At 42.5% G+C, this 16,660-nt stretch overlaps 1 protein-coding gene across 1 annotated transcript in view; it reads right to left on the bottom strand.

Moving 5' to 3' along the window:
* LOC306904141 (inactive phospholipase D5) overlaps positions 1-16,392 on the bottom strand; it is a 43,160-nt gene extending 26,768 nt beyond the window's left edge. The window contains exons 1-2 of the mRNA XM_079473851.1: positions 16,365-16,392; positions 3,947-4,083 (exon numbers count right to left, since the gene is read on the bottom strand). Coding sequence (XP_079329977.1) covers positions 3,947-4,083; positions 16,365-16,370 — 143 coding nt within the window. The 5' untranslated portion in view covers positions 16,371-16,392. The remainder of the gene's footprint in view (positions 1-3,946; positions 4,084-16,364) is intronic.
* Between the last annotated feature and the right edge of the window lie 268 nt (positions 16,393-16,660).

The following is a 16,660-nucleotide window of genomic DNA, read 5'->3' as shown; positions in this document are numbered from 1 at the left end:
TGACGGATTCGGGGAAATGGATGGCCCTAGTTTTATTAGATTTGAGTAATGCCTGCGATTTGGTCGACAATAATGTACTGTTGGCATGTTTGGAGTCAACTGTGGGCCTTTGGAGCACAGTCTTACAGTGTTGCCACTCCTATCTGGATAACAGATGTTTTAGTGTTCGTATTGGACATCACACCTCCTCTAGTTTACCTCTTTCTATATATCTAATTCAGGAGTTCCACAATTAAGGCACTAATTATGGCACTAAAACTTAAGCTTTGGCTCTCTAGAAACTTTCTAAGTTTAAATGAAAATGTAAAAAGATCCATAAAATGGAAGGAAGGAGACGGGAACCGGCGAACATAAAATAACTTTGAATTAAATAAACAAACAATAAAACACAACATAAAGTCAAGGCCTGGTCCTCTCTCACTCATACGAGATCACGGAGGAGATTGGGAGCATAAGAGGACAAGCGACCGGACTGCCAGTGAGAGAGTACCAGACCTGGCCTCGAATCCCGGCTCTCGTTCCACCTACCTCACTTCAGAAAATAAAACAGATCTTTGATGTGCAGACAAAATCAAAATTCAGTCTTTAATAGAGATAGATGTATAAAAAAAAATTCTCTGCTGAAAAATGAAAATATTATGTCATGAATTACGCACCCTCAAGTGGTTCAACAACCCTTGGACCTCAGAACACAAAATAAGAAAGAAAAGTCTTGTTGAGGTCTGGTTGGGGGTGTGCGATATTGGCAAAAAGAACGATGTCTAGATATTTTCTGGGATTTCCCGATAACGATAAGCAGGCGATAACTTATGTTGAACTAGCTCCATCTTACATGTTACCAGGATATTCATTGTTGATGTTATTCAGGGATCCAGACAAAAAAATCAGTTAAGGAACCATTGGTTCCTTTAGGAAAGAAAATATTTTTTAAGAGTCACATAAAATGAACATACATTTTTAAATCACATTTTTTAGCCATCTTGTTGTTTTTTCAAGTTGTTTTCCCTCATAAGCAGGGCCATATGGAATCTGACTTTTTGTTAATTCCGCCTTAAAATGTATCAACTTTTTTTACATATGTAGACAAATATAAATATGTGTAAATAGTCTTAAAGGGGTCATATGGCATGTATATGTATTTTTCAGTGTCTTTGGTGTGTTGTATGTATGCATGTATTAGACTCGTAGAATTGCTAAAATGAAAGTGTCGGAACAAAATATGCATTCTATCTAAAAGTGCATGCTCACCCAGACCTGCCTGAAATGCCTTGTGTAACCACACCCCCACAAATCTATGTCAGTACGTGGTATCACACAAACTCTGTATGATGAATATGGTTGTTTGTTTATAGTCTTTATAACGTTGTATATAAAAGCTAAACCAGTTAGCTATAGTTCCCTTTCTGTCGGTCTCTCGATGTTGTGTCGAACCGACAGATGGGGTTTGACTTGAGAACCTGACTATTTTGAAAAGGCCAATGAAATTATCCCCCGGATATCCGGGTATAAAAGGGAGACGGTGTGCTGCATTCATTCACCTTTTGTTCTTCGGAGCCTTCGCATCTGATGACAATCCTTCTAAGAGAGCTGATTTCTCGACGTGGTACAGCGGACTGTCCCTTATTCAGTGACTTCCCCTGGCGTCTCAGCGGTTCCAGAGGTGTTTTTCTCTCTAAAAGAGCAAATTTCTACAGCGCAGCATGTCTCGCTGTTCTCACGGGTGCAACACACGATGTCTGCCTCGCGTGCTTGGGGGTCCAACACGCTGAGGCAGCCGTTGTGGATAAGTCCGGGCGGATGGCTATTCAGACGTTGCAGTCACGGGTGGCCGTGTTCTTTTAAGAGCCTGCCACCACCTTGTTTGCTTCCCGTCCTGTGACCGCGGTAGCTCCGGCCACGCCCTAAGCAACGGCGAGCAGCATGGGTGACATGGGGATTTCTGTGAGCGTTAATCCGTCAGCCACCGGTTCGCGGACCGTTCATGCCCCGTCTCGCTCGTCTGGCCACTCCCTGACAGACGGCACCTCGCCGTCTTGCTCCTTCCCCACTTACTCGGACACGATGCGTGACGAAAATGAGATTTCCCTTGCAGCATCGGAGGGTGACGTACTGGCTTCCGACCCGGGCCGCCGGGCCGCCACGAGCATTCGGAGGCGATGCACAGCCCCGGTGCCTTTTTGTCCCCGAGGTGCATGAGGAGCTCGGTAAGACTGGGAACGCCCCCTTTTCGGCACGTTTTCCGTAAGACTGACTCTGTCACTTTCTCTTCCCTCGATGGGGGGGCAGCTAGGGGCTGTGTCGACGTACCCCGGGTGGGGCGTGCCGTCGCGGTGCACTTGTGCTGCAGACGCCGGCCACCTGGGGGGGCCGATCTAGACTCCTGTCCACGGCTTGTGGGTTCTCGGCACCCAGGCTGCCCCCGCTCTTCACACCATGGCCGCCCTGCAGGTCCATCAGTGAAAGAGTCACATGAGGGGAGACCGACCCAAAGGTAATGCAGGAACTCTGCCCCACCACCGACCTCGCCCTCCGGGCGACTAAGGTGGTGGCACGGGCCCTGGGTTGGACGATTTCCACAATTGTGGTCCAGGAGAGGTACCTCTGGCTCAACCTTGCCCAGATGCGGGACGCCGAGAAGGTCCACTTTCTAGATGCTCCCATCTCGGAGGGTGGGCTGTTTGGTGAGCCCCGCCACGGGCTGGCCGCCTTCCGGCTGTCGGGGTCCCGTTCGGGGTCTGCTCCTAAACAGGGGAAGACGTCAAGGATAGGTCCGCCATCTCATCAGCAGCCACCGCGGAAGCACAAGCGCTCCTGATGAGGTGAACCCAAGGAGAACAAGATTGGGCATTGCATCGCTGCCGGGTCGGACTGGGATGGTTCCTGCCCCGTCCCAACATCGAGACGTTGTGTCCCTCAAGCCACAACACTTGCCTTCCGCTGCAGCAGTCAAGAGATGCTCTCAGGCTCCTCAGCACATAAGATGAATGAATGCAGCACGCTGTCTCCCTTTTATACCCGGATATCCGGGGGCGGAGTCCGGCATGCAAATTTCATTCGCCAATTTCATTGGCCTTTTCAAAATAGTCAGAAGATGATAGGTTCTGAAGTCAAACCCCATCTGTCGGTTCCATCAGGGAACGGAGGTTACATACGTAACCGAGACATTTTTAACTATTTAATATGTTTTTAATAAAACCTTACCAATCCTTTACATCCTGCTCAAGTTGCGGTGGCAAAGTTGATATATCGGCATGATCATCTTCATTTTCCAGATCAGATTCAGGTTCGAATTCAAAGGAAGTACCGATTACATTTTATCTCCTGTCAGTACAATTGCTTTGGAACATGATGTTCAGACTATGGTAAGAGGCGTTACATTTCCATCACACACTTGTAGTATTCGACCAATCACTACACAATTGTTAACTGGCCAATCATAGCACACTTTGAAGCTTTGTACAAATCAGCGGGTTTTTGAGGCAAAGAGGAGGTACAAACATGCACGGTATGTTGAAAATACAGCATTTCTGCACCTTAGATCGTGTAAACACATTGCATTACATCTAAAACAAACGATAATTTTCGTTTTGGCCGTGTCATATGACTCATTTAAAAGGCCGCCTGTCTGTGCAGATTGGATTCTGCCTATTTAAAAAATTGTGAATATAAAAAAAAATCTTTCTAACTTTGAACCGGCCCTCTCTCTTTCTTTGATAGATGTTTCAGTCGTCAGTCATTATAACTGTGTTCTAGGGGTGTCCTCGACTAAAGATTTACATAGTCAGGGATATCCTGACTATTTTGATGATTCATTGGGGCTCTACATGGCTGCTAACATGGCTTATTGGTTAAGTCCACCCCTGACTTTTGGAGGCCCCTGGTAGCAAGGCGATTGCCTACCTTTGCCTAATGGCTAAGTCCACCCCTGTATTTGAGTTTCACTTACCGGCATGTCCTGCTACAGTTGTCTTCAGTGATACCGTCCTCATCTTCCCCCCACACATCTACAGCAGAGAATATTAATGCTACAAGGACAGCACAGCAACCCACCAGAGCAAAGATCACAATGCATTTCTGTTGAGACTGCAAGAAAGCAGAAAAAGAAATGCAAACATTAAATCCAACCTTATTGCAAACAATCAAAAATAATTTTCAATGAGTAAATTAAAGGAACAATACAGGGTTTTTAGGAGGATCTGTTATAAGATATGTTATTTAGGGTGTCTCGTTCATCCTGAGTAAGAGAGGAAAGATTAAATTTATTTAGAAACTCATTCATATCTTGTAAGTCAGTGTATACGTCTGAAGAGTATGAAGTTGAATAAAATTCTTTAAAGCAATTGTTTATGTCCTTTGACAATGTAGATGGTGTTCAAAGCTTTGTCTTGATATTTTGCTTTGTCTTATCATTTTCAAATTTTCGTAATTGTCTAGCAAGTAATTTGTCTGCTTTATCCCCGAATTCGAAATATTTCTGTTTCATGAAAAGGTGTAAGGATCTACCACGCGATCGCTCCTTACCTCCGGACCAGCAGGGGGCGATCTACTCTGGATCCATCCTCAACGCCACCCTAGACAAACCTGATGGGTTGCACCTGGGACCCGTTTCAATAAGGAGGTTCAAGCAACCCTGAGTTAAAATGTGAACTCTGAGTTGATTTACTCAGATAATCGCTACTCTGAGTTTTCTGTTTCGGAACAGCTGGTTTCAATGAGTTCAATCCACTCTGAGTAAGTTCACCCGAGGTTACGCGGCTTTAAAAAGCCATCATCAATTGAGTGAAGATAACACGATTCACCATGGCAACGCCACGTGACAAAAAACGCTCCGTTTATTTCTCGCCAGTCGAATTGGAGGCACTATATATATAGATATATACATATCTATATCTATATATATGTTTATATATACCTACGATTTTTGTCATGTAGGTGCAATCCTTCTGCAATAAAAAGAACATGGCAGCAGCTGAAAATGAAATCTAAAAACATCCTTCAGTCCTGTGAGTTTAAATGCTCTTGCTAGTAGGATGCCTGACTGGGAAATGTTTGATATATTTAATAAACTGGCCTTGAAAGTTTTGAGTATATGAGAACCGAGAACCTGGCCATAGAAGACAGAAAACTGGCCGTGCTTGCCCCTGCTCCAGCTATGTGTAACGGAGGCCAGCTAGTGAAGAGCTGTGCAGTGTGTAAGCCTCACTCCCCGACCAACAGAGACGCTCTACTGACAGACGCTATAGGGACTGCGGTCTTTAGGCTCCTCGTTAGAGTGCCCGTCTCTCATTCTGACCGATGACGGTTCGAAGCCCGCGCAGAGCGGAGCGAGAAGGACCGGTTACATGTGAACCCAATCACATTGGGAAATCCTAAAGGGTATTTGAATTATTATCTACTTCCAGAGGTGTCAGCAAGACCAGATGTATTTGACAGGCTCTCACAGGAAACTTAACAAAAGTGTATAAAAAGTGCTTGAGAGCGATGCACACTTTTCTTACTGCTCTGCATACAGTTGCCTTGCTAACGTGTTCTGCATCCCCGGTGATATATAGAAAGCTTCCTTTAGCAAAGAAACGTAAGCCATACAGAGAATCTGCTCAGATGTAAGAGCGCGACCCCGACGAGTGAGGTTTGTGATGTAAGGATGAAGCAGAGTGTGGATATATTTAATGGACTGTACAGAAAAACTGTATCGCTCAAATCCAAACGGGCTTCACCATATATGGTATATATATATATATATTCTCTCCCAATGTAAATGTAACTCTCTCTGAATGAATGCAGCTTCCTCATCTACGGGTTCCTGAATAAACGGACATGCCATTTTAATGTCTGTGTTATGAACTTGTGCGATTAAGGAAAATGATTGAAAAAACAAACAGCGAAGGCAATTTCAACACCGCTCGCGCTTCTAAAAGGGGCGGAGATTGTAACAAACCTCGGGTAAGTGGAATAAAACCTGCTCCCGACCAGGTTAGGTTCACAGAGTAGGTTACTATGGTTACTCACTCTAAGTATAAGATACCTTGATTTCTGAAACGGGCTTGACTTACCCCGCGGTCACGGGTTTGATATACCTCGCGTTCTGAAACTGAAAACCCAGAGTGTCCCGTTTTCTGGGGTTAACTTACACTGAGTTTGCACTTACCCTGCTTTCTGAAACGGTTCCCTGAACTTAAGCCCTATTTAAAGGGACTCATGTTATTACTCGCTGTCTGCACCTAGTTATATTGTAACAGTCTATTGTTTTGGAAATATTGGTTTTGTTTTTTTGAGTAAACTCTATTTTTCTAAAAGACTCTTGACCTGTTTTGCTGTCTCCGCTCTTGGATTCATTAAAATATCTATCATCTAGAGTTGAACCCTTACAAAAGGAAAGATTTAATTAATTTATCTGAAACAATTTTATTACATTTATCTTAACTGCAACATTTTTTTGTGTGTTCCTGATGAGGGGTTTTGCGAATTTGCATTATCCAATTGGTGAATTTGTTTCCCTAACTCCAAAAGTTTAGCTTTATGCAGTTTATTCCTGGACCCTTGATAGTAGATAACACACCCTCTTATAAAAGCTTTCTGTGTTTCCCAGATTAATCCTGATGAAACTTCGGGGGAACCATTCTTCTTATTTCAAATTACGTATGCAAGTAATCATTAATTTTGGGATAATTAACAAGGTGAGGATCCATTTTCCACAACGGACGTATGGGCGTTAGATTATTAACAGCAATCCAAATGTGACTGGAGAATGATCTGAGATTATTATAACATGGATCTTATTATTCATAACATGCGGTTTTAATTTAATTTATTTTCAACCAGAAAGAAGTCTATGCGAGGGTATATATTATGAACTTGAGAAAGTCTCATTTACAAATGTAACCTCGGTTCCCTGATGGAGGGAACGAGACGTTTACTACCGGCCGTACAGGTGGTGGCCTTGCTACTCTAAAGGCGAGTAGGCGGCCTGACACTGTAAGGCCGCTGAAGCACTACCACCTTGCCTGCGGGGGGGATGCTACGGAGACCACATCTACCAAAGGGATATCATATGTGGAATACCTACACGGTCTCACCAGTGGGGAGAACTCATGGGAGTAGTAGTGCAGGGCCCAAACCAGGATTGAACATAAGCGGTGGAGACCACCGAGGGGAGGTCACAGGTTCGCTGACAGGGGAACCAAGAGTGAGAAAGCATCAGACGGGACTACCCAAGGAGGGGAGTCACTACATGTGGAGCACTAGCCCAGTTACAAGGGTTCACATCGTGAGGGAAACTCACATATACTGGGTGTGAATACGAGCTCCTCCGCCAGGCTCGTACACTGCAAGTGCTTAGTGATGGATGGAATGCCTATACTTCGTCCAATGGAGGAAATTGGGAGGCTGGAATAGCGCCTGAGGAGGGGAAAGGGGGCTTTGCAGGCGTACGTCCACCACCCATCAGTCTCACTCAAGACCTGGTCCGACACAGGTTCGACAACCATGCAGAAAAAGGCTGGACGCAGCCCAACCCGCAGCTCTGTAGATGTCTGCCAGAGAGGCGCTCTGAGACCGTGCCACTACAGTGGGCAGGGGCCTGAGATTGTTAAACAAAGTGGTGGCGTCCACGATCCAGTGTGCCTGTCAAGTTACTTCTTCGGATTTTACACATCAGTTCTGCCTCTAACTTGAAAAAGGGCTTAGTCAACCACGGACACAGGAATCATCTCAAAAATGGCTTTTACTTTCAATAAAGGTGTTACAATCTTGATTTGCAGTCTTTTTACTTTCATTCACAGCACAATAGATTGGACCAGATGCATTTAGCTTCACAGTTAGATTACTCCCTTGAAAGTCCTTACTTTATCAGAAAAGTTCAAGCTCAAATTAGGTTGATAACCTTTAAAGAACAAAAAGAGGAGTACAATTACTAATAATAATAAAACATTTAACACCCTATGCATTAACATAATATCAATTTTTTATACATTTATAATATACATCTTCAGTTCATATATGAATCGTGTGCACTCTAATGCAGCTTTTTCACATTCAACATAAATGTCTCAAGCATGTAAACGTTACAAATAACACTCAAGATGTAATTTATCTGAATATAAATTAGAGGAGCTTGAAACAGTCATCCTACCAGCAGCGTCTTGGGTTGATTTATCACAGATGTACATCCACTTTCTGTCGTCCTTCCTCACTCATAACTTAAAGTATCAGTTTTTTCCATCTCACTCCTCAAAGAAGATAACTGGTCAAACTGCAGGATAAGCGCAGTTTATCTCTCACTGACCATTGTTTCTGCCTGTGTTTGGCGTTTGACGTGTACTAATTACAAACGCACCTGATAGTGATTCATCACCAGTTGAGTCCGTCTTTTTCCGATGATGCTCTTCTTGGATTTCCGTATCACCTTCTATGACGGTTAGTTCAGCATACCATTTTTCGCTTTTCTTCTTCAAATCACCAATAGTGTTTAAACCAATATAAATACCTGCGTTTAGCTTTACACCTCCCACTTGACATTCTTGATTCTTGAATCCAAGAGGTCACACTCACCTCCTTTCTTCAGGATTCTTGGATTGCTCTTCCACCGGGATCAACACAACTAACCGCCGAACATCCCTATGAATAACAGTTGATGGAATTTTAGTGCTTTCCCGTTTGGTGACTTTTCTTGTGTCTGGCTTCTCGAGACCTGAACAAAAGACGGGGTGACTTGAAGAAACTCTGATGTTCACATCTCTCACAATACCTTTAGGATCAGCATTGGCCTTGATGACTCTTCCTAACTTGTATTGACTCCTCAGAGCATTCTGGTCTGCAACCCAGACAGTGTCTCCTTCGGCAACATTCCTTTCCCTAGTGTGCCTTATGAACAGGTTTGGTCCTGCCAGCTGGCTCCACTTTTCCCAGAATTTGTTAACTTCTCCTTGGATAACCCTTAATCTCTTGTATGGATAACCTGGGTCTCCTCTTGGACTTGTTCTTCCCAACAACAGGGAGTTCTGTGTAACATACTCCAAACAATACTCACGACTTTGAGTTCATGCATCTATGGGCCTTTCATTTGCTAGATTGGCTCCCATATACAGAAAAGTCTGGAATTCTCCCCACGTGAAGGTACCATTACCGAATACCAGCTTCAGCCACTTCATTCCTGTGGGGTGAGTTAGCTGAATGAAACATCCAAGACCACAAGGTTCCATGTTTCCCGGCTTCCTCTTCAAGTTCCGGGTCCTTTACTCACTCCAGAAACGATGTTTGGATTCCCTGGAATCCACCACCATTCGCCAATTGCTCCTGTCTTTTGAATTTCTCCGACCCTATTCGCAAAGAAAGTTTGAAACCCGCGCTGGATGGCTCCAAGTACCATCTGACTATCCACAAGATGGAACCATTTCTCCACTTTAATTTGCCCATTTTGTTCAAAGTATTTCCTTAGACATTGCAAAAACTGTGCCACAGACTTCAGCTTTTACTGGATCCCCCTTCAATTATAGTGGTGTCAGTTTGGCTTTAGACTCAACTAAGCGAAAATCCACTCCTTGGCTTGTGTCCCACCTAAGATATAATACTGCACCATAGGTTTTCTCACTCCCATCCGAGAACGTGATTCCCCATGGCTTCCCTTTCCACTTTGCAGGTGTAAGACTTCTGTGGAACACTTTCTGCAGTCGTACATACTCCTCAAACAAATCAATAGCTTCTCCCCGGATTCCTTCAGAAAGAGCAGTGTCCCATGTATGTCTTGTCAGACATCCATTTCCAGCTTCCTGGAATGCTTTTCTAACGAGAATTGCGCCCTTCTGTTTAGCTGGCGTGACAAGACCAAGTGGGTCATAGAGTCCTGCCACCTGACTCAATAAATGTCTTCTCGTCAATGGATTTGGTGTCTTCAACCTAATTTCCTCTTCAAGGAGATCCTGCTCAGTCTTCACCTTCTTTTTCCTTTTGGAAAAATTTACAGAAGTCATTATATAAATCCCAGCGTTTAGCTTCACAGTGCCAGTCTCTTTTTGGAGACAGCCTCCCTTCTGTCCTCTGACACAGACAAAGAGCTGCTCAGAGCTCTGTGGTCGGTCCGAGTAGAGGCGCAGGGCGTACTGGGCACGACAGGGAAAGGGTTGGGACTTCCTCCCAGGGGGAGCGCCTGCAGGTTCCCCACCACCTAGTCCGCGGCGGGGGTGGTGGGGACTCTGGGCATGTGGCCAGGTTGGGGTCAAGCTCACTTGGGGTACCCCAACTCTAGGCACCCACTAGACACAGAGAGTGCGTGCTGATCACCTACCCTCCTGATGGAGCGCTGCCCGGAGAAGCGTCTTCATCATTAGAGAAAGATCGGGTTCTCCAGGGGCTCCAATGGGGCGTTACGGAAGCCCACCAGGACCATTTTAAGGCCCAGGAGGGTACGGATTTCCAGACACTATAATGTACCTTCCATCTTTATCTGTTATCAAAGCTATTAGTTTAAATGGCACACCTTTTAGTTTTAGGAAAAGCTTAAGCAGAACAATTTGACTGATATATATTTCCTATCCACCTGAAATTTCAACTTGCTGTAAAAAATTACATCGGCAGAAAGTGTTTTCAAGTGCACTAGTACCTTACTTCTTTTAACAGGGGGATTTAAACCATTCACATTCCATGATGCAAAAAGCCCTTGTCTGTTACCTGATGTTTTTGCAATTCTCTGCATCATAAAGAACTAAACATAATGTACTCACACATTATACCATTTGAAGTGTCTCAAACAGGCCACCACCCCACCCATCCTCTAACTCAAATAACAACCCTGTCATCTAGCTGACAACCAGAACCAGCAGCACGAGATGAGGTAAAAAAATTACAAATTAGTACCCGAACTGTAATATAAAAAACTAATAGACAAATAATTATATTGGTGAAAAAAATATCAGGAAGTGCAGAAAATGATAGGCTAAGGATAAGTAAATGGAAAGGTACCATTCAAATGGATCGAAGAATATCCAAAATGGAAACAATTCAGCCTATGATCAGCTCCAGGGTGATCGATGAATGTCTCATGTTACCCGTGAGGACTGTAACAATTAGAAGACGCCTATGTGAAGCCAAGCTATCGGTATGATGGTTTTTCTATTACATTTACATTACATTTACATTTATTCATTTGGCAGACGCTTTTATCCAAAGCGACTTACAAGTAGTTTTTTATACAGTGGCACATTACTGCAGAGCAATCAGGGGTAAGGTGCCTTGCTCAAGGGCCCTTCAGCCATGACCTGCTGGCACTGAGATTAGAACCGGCAACCTTCTGATCACAAACCATTAGGCCACAGCTGACCTCCTATTACAGTATAGATTTTTCTATTTCAGTATTTATTTGTCTATTATAGTATTGGGTTTTCTATATAAAATGATACATTTAGTTTGTTATAGGTCTCATGTATTTTTCTGATATAATATGTGCTATGAGTGCTATACGTTGAGCACTTGAACACCTGCACAATATCTTATCACACAAAGACAGGAACTGCACGTACACCACACACACTTTTGTAGACAAGTTTAATTTATCACATGCAGCCAAGGACGCCGGGTTGCTCAATATTAGGCCAAACCATGAGCTAATTTTTAATAAAATCAATGCTAAATCAATCCTAAAGCCCGGAAAGGTGTCTAGATAAAGGGCACATGACATGTGTATTTTTGAGAGGCGCGCGCTACGATTAAATCCTAATATGGTAGGCCATAGCTGATTAAATCCTAATAAGGTTGCCTGGAAATATGGCTGTTGCGAGCGCAGGCTGATTGAAATATAATAGTAGCAAACAGGAAAAGGGACAGGTTAATGAAAAGGTGATGTCACGTGAAACCTGATTGGCAGACACTGTGAAAAACAACATGAGATTTCTGTATAAAGTATGGAGTCAGATGTTTGGTCAGATGAATGTCACACTTTTACTTTTTCAAACAAATAAAAGATTGAAACCTCTGGAAACCTGGTTCTTTGGTCTTCGTGATTTCTTCCACATCGAGGCGGTCGGCTTTCCACGACATCGGCAAGAAGCCCCCACAAAGTACCATTGTTTAAAAAAACAACACGTGCTGAAGAGGTTACAATCTACAAAGAACACATTGAATTGTGTAATATTTTGTGGATTGATGAAAGCAAGAGTGATCTTTTTGGGTCTAGGGGTTGCAGACCGATTGTCAAACGACCCCCAAACACTGAACTCAAGCCACAGTACACTGTCAAGACAGTGAAGCATGGTGGCGCAAGCATCATTATATGGGGATGTTTCTCATACTATGGTGTTGGGCCTATTTATCGGATTCCAGGGATCATGGATCAGTTTGAGTACATTCAAATACTTAAAGAGGTCATGTTGCCTTATGCCCTTGAAAATGCCCTTGAAATGGTTGATTCAACAAGACAACGACCCCAAACACCCTTGTAAGCGAGCAGCATCTTTGGGTTGCTTTTTGCTAATGTGTAAGGTTTTGAGCATGCAATAATACTTATACCCAAACAGATCTCACCCCCTTTGACTCCCATAGTAGGAAAAAATACAATGGAAGTCAAAAGTGCCCCAGAACTGTTTGTTGTCCTACATTCTTTAAAATGTCTTCTATCAAGTATTTTTCCTACTATGGTAGTCAATGGGTGTTGAGATCTGTTTGGTTATAAGCATTCTTACAAATATCTTTCTCTGTGTTCATCAGAACAAAGACTCGTATACACATTTGGAACAACTGGAAGGTGAGGAAATGATGACAGAATTTTCATTTTTGGGTGAACTATCACTTTAAGGTTTAAGGTTAAGTCTCTCTTGGCATCTCCTGATTCCAGTGGAGGAGCTTATTTAGTAAGCTCTTATATTGGTCATAATTGATGAAAATGACAAATGATCTGTACTGTCAAATGGATTTTTGTAAATAATAATTTCACACAAACAGAAGACCATTTGCTTCAAAAAACAAACGACTTGGTACTAGAGGAGACAGACTGTTATTGATTGTAAACTGGAACCGTCCGATACAAAAATCAATGAAAGTTGCATTAGACATGAGAGGCGGTGTTCTTCACTGGGGATCACACAGAATCACAGCATTTATATTCACTTCTATCCTCCTTCACTGCTCTGTAGCAGCTGATGTTGCTTAAACCAGGAAATGTACACCTTTCAATCAGATCCAATCGTCCAAACCTACAAATATATAAGATAATGGGCCTGCTGAAGCAATAAAACAAGCAGCATTTTCCCTTTTTAATTGGATTTACTTATTATATATGACAGTAAAATAAATGTCTTAAAGAAAAAACGGTCAAACATTTACAGCTGTAAAGGCAAACCCATTGCAGCATCTACGGCTATATTCATGGTAAGAGCGAATCAACTATACACAAGTTGATCCATACACAAGTTGATCCATACACAAGTTGATCCATACACAAGTTGATCCATACAAAAGTTGATCCATACACAAGTTGATCCATACACAAGTTGATCCATACACAAGTTGGAGGGACTATTTGGAATCCTCAATAAACCTAACCTGCATGTCTCTGAGCGGTGGGAGGAAACCAGAGCAGCCGGAGTAAAGCCACACTGACACCGAGAGAACACGCAAACTTCACACAGAAAGGCCAAAGTATTTATGGCCAGGACGTGTCCGGGAAATATGGCACGTATGGTTGGTCACCATTCATTTCTTTCTAATCCTTGATAGACTGAAGAACCACTACTGATAAACTTTTGTGCGAAAGAAAAGGTCTGTAGCTGTTACAATCATACTGCCTGAAAAAGAACCATTATCAAGAGTTTACACAAGACAACACGTGTCCGGACGCTGTAACTTACATTATGCTGGAGACAGGCTCAGCTATGGAGAGGAATTACAATGACTTTATCGTCTGCTATCTACACTGAACTTCGCACACACATGACATTTTTCACACAGCACAATCCTGACACTGTGCAGGTCAAGCAGATTTATAGCCACTGATCATCTGTCCTGGACAAAGTACTTTCTGGAGGTTCTGCAGGCCAAACATACAATTTCACTCCATATCATGCATTAGATGTTTCTTTGCTTGGACTGATTAGTAATTGTTTCATAAACACCTTCTTGTAAAATGCAACTCAAATCTTTAATCAAAATGTAATCTAAATATTTCATCAGTGCTGTCTCGCCATCACATTGTCCACCACGGGACCATGTGTACGCATTCTTCTTCTCACTGGTGTGAGTGACCCCTAATAATACAGGCAGAATCATTTGAAACTCTCTTTTCTCTTTTAAACACACTTCATGGATCACGTTGCCAGAACCACCCGGTCCTGTAGATTCATCCTCTTCAACAGTGGTTCTCAACCTTTTCTGAGGCAGCGCCCCCTATCCATCTTCCAGGTCCCTTACTGACCCCCACAAAAATAATGGCTAAATACCTTCATAATAATAATAATAATAATAAAGATAACAATAAATTATTTGTTATTATAATGTCATTTAAAAAGCATGTCACTGAATTGGGAAAATCGGTAATCTCAATAAATGTATATTTGTTGTGTCTCTGTTTTGTTTTGAAATACCAATAAAATAAATAAAAAGTCAAATAACAGATTTGATTGGCCAGTTGGAATATTGCCATACTTTCCTAAAGAGCAAAAATGATGTGAAGTAGAATGTTTGAACTTATTTTCAATGCTCTCCTAATAAAAACCTAAAAAGCTTTAGATAAGATGATAATTAATATTCTACCCAAAGAGGATTACCATATATTAGACTGAGTTTAGGCCTAAAATAAACATAAATAGAGTTAAATGTAATTCATTTTAAATGCTGTTATTAGAGTGGAAGTGAATGTAATGTATTGAAAATATTATAAATAATTATTTCATGCAAAATTCCGTTCATGCAAACTCAACTGTCATATAATGTGCAATGAAAGGTGCAGATGTTACCCACAGCAAATGGAGAAATTTGTAGATAGCCTATTTGTTTCTCACTTCATAAGTCTGCCATCGGTGTTTGTATCAGGAATAAATAAATGATGCTTTAAAAACAACGTTAGATTGGATGTGTGTGCGCAAATGAAACACATTCAATCTAATAAGACATACACTTAAAGAACAAATGTATAATATAATGCAATTTAAGTTGCTCTGGATAAAAGCTTCCACCAAAAGCGTGAATGTTAATGGTTTGAATAACTCCAGGTTGGTTGTCCAAACCATTGCAGTCTATATGTCTCTCCGGTTTTCTTCCCATCTGTGCCTCGTTTTCCATTTCAGAATTGCAGCGGCGTGAAATCTGTCTATTGTGTGCAGGGTCTGGCCTGGTTCTAGCATGGCTTTATCAAATCTGAAAACGTTTGTGCGCGAGCTTAATCTTCCTCTTGTGTGTGCACACTCAGGATGTTTTATAAATGACACCACTGCATGCAATATAGCAATCGGGATCCTGCAGGAAAAGTCGCAGCCATTCTGTTGTGCACATCACCATAGCGGTGTTTTGGGTCACTTATGTTTATGCTTGTTGAGTTGCATCGAGTGTCGGGATGACGTCGTCGGCTTTCACCTCTCTGATGTCCCTCACCAAAGCGAGAATGCATATTTTGAGACATTGGTGTTGTCTAGTGCTTAAAGTACACAGACGGTCACTGAAGGGTGGCTGGTTAACCTCAGCACTCAACCTTTACTTACCGCAGGCTCATTTCAACCTGTGTGGATAGACGCTGATGTTCCCATCGCTCAACGTGTTTCTCACTGGCTGCTTGCTTTTGGTTTACACACACTAAGATGTAGGGATTGATCACGCAAATATAACAAATGGGCTGAATATCCAGCAGCATCAGAGGAGAAAAACTTCAAGATCTTAATGTGTGACTGAAACAATCATAAACACAATCACACATCCGTTCTAATGTAAACAATAAGAGATACAAGAACATTTAAGCAGAGAAACTGCCAACCGGTGAAATACACCTGCAAATATTCAGTCCCAGTATGAGTAAACGAACTTTGACAAAACGTCTCAAAGTGACTGACAGTGATGTGCATTAAATCCACAGGATTCTGTTATGTTACAGCATCACATACTTGACTGCAAGAAAACATTTCGACTCACCGATATAAGAGACTGTTTAGGTTTATTGTGTTGTCTACGCGATGAAGAAACAACTGTTAAACATTCAGAAGCAGTAAACAATCTCAAAGAAGCAACCTACTCCAACATTACAGCAAGAGACTGAAACTGAACACCACATCCGAACGCATCTCCCTTCATTTACAACAGTAAGTGGCACAGCCAAAGTATCAAAGCATTTCCAAAGAGCTTTATCTCCCGCTGTCTATTTGTTGGTTGAGTAATATACTGTAAATACTCACCTTCATGATGGGCTGGGAATATCCTCCACTGCTGTGTGTCTGCAGTTATGATGGAATAAAGAGCTGCTTCGCTCTCCGAACGTTCACTCCACCCCATTACTCCATCTATTCTAAGACACAGCCTCCCGACCCAATCCAACCAATGAGAAACAAGCTGGACCTTAAGTCATCCTTCAAGACAAGAGTTTGAGATCAGACCCACACAGATGCAAAAGCTCACATCAGCTACACACACACACACACACACACACACTGTGATATGTTTCCAGAATAGTCCACGGATGCACAGTAATGAT

Source organism: Barbatula barbatula (genome assembly GCF_947034865.1).
Source record: "Barbatula barbatula genome assembly, chromosome: 14".
NCBI lineage: Eukaryota > Metazoa > Chordata > Actinopteri > Cypriniformes > Nemacheilidae > Barbatula > Barbatula barbatula.
Note: the sequence above shows the minus strand (reverse complement) of the source record. Positions and strands in the feature narration are given on the sequence as shown.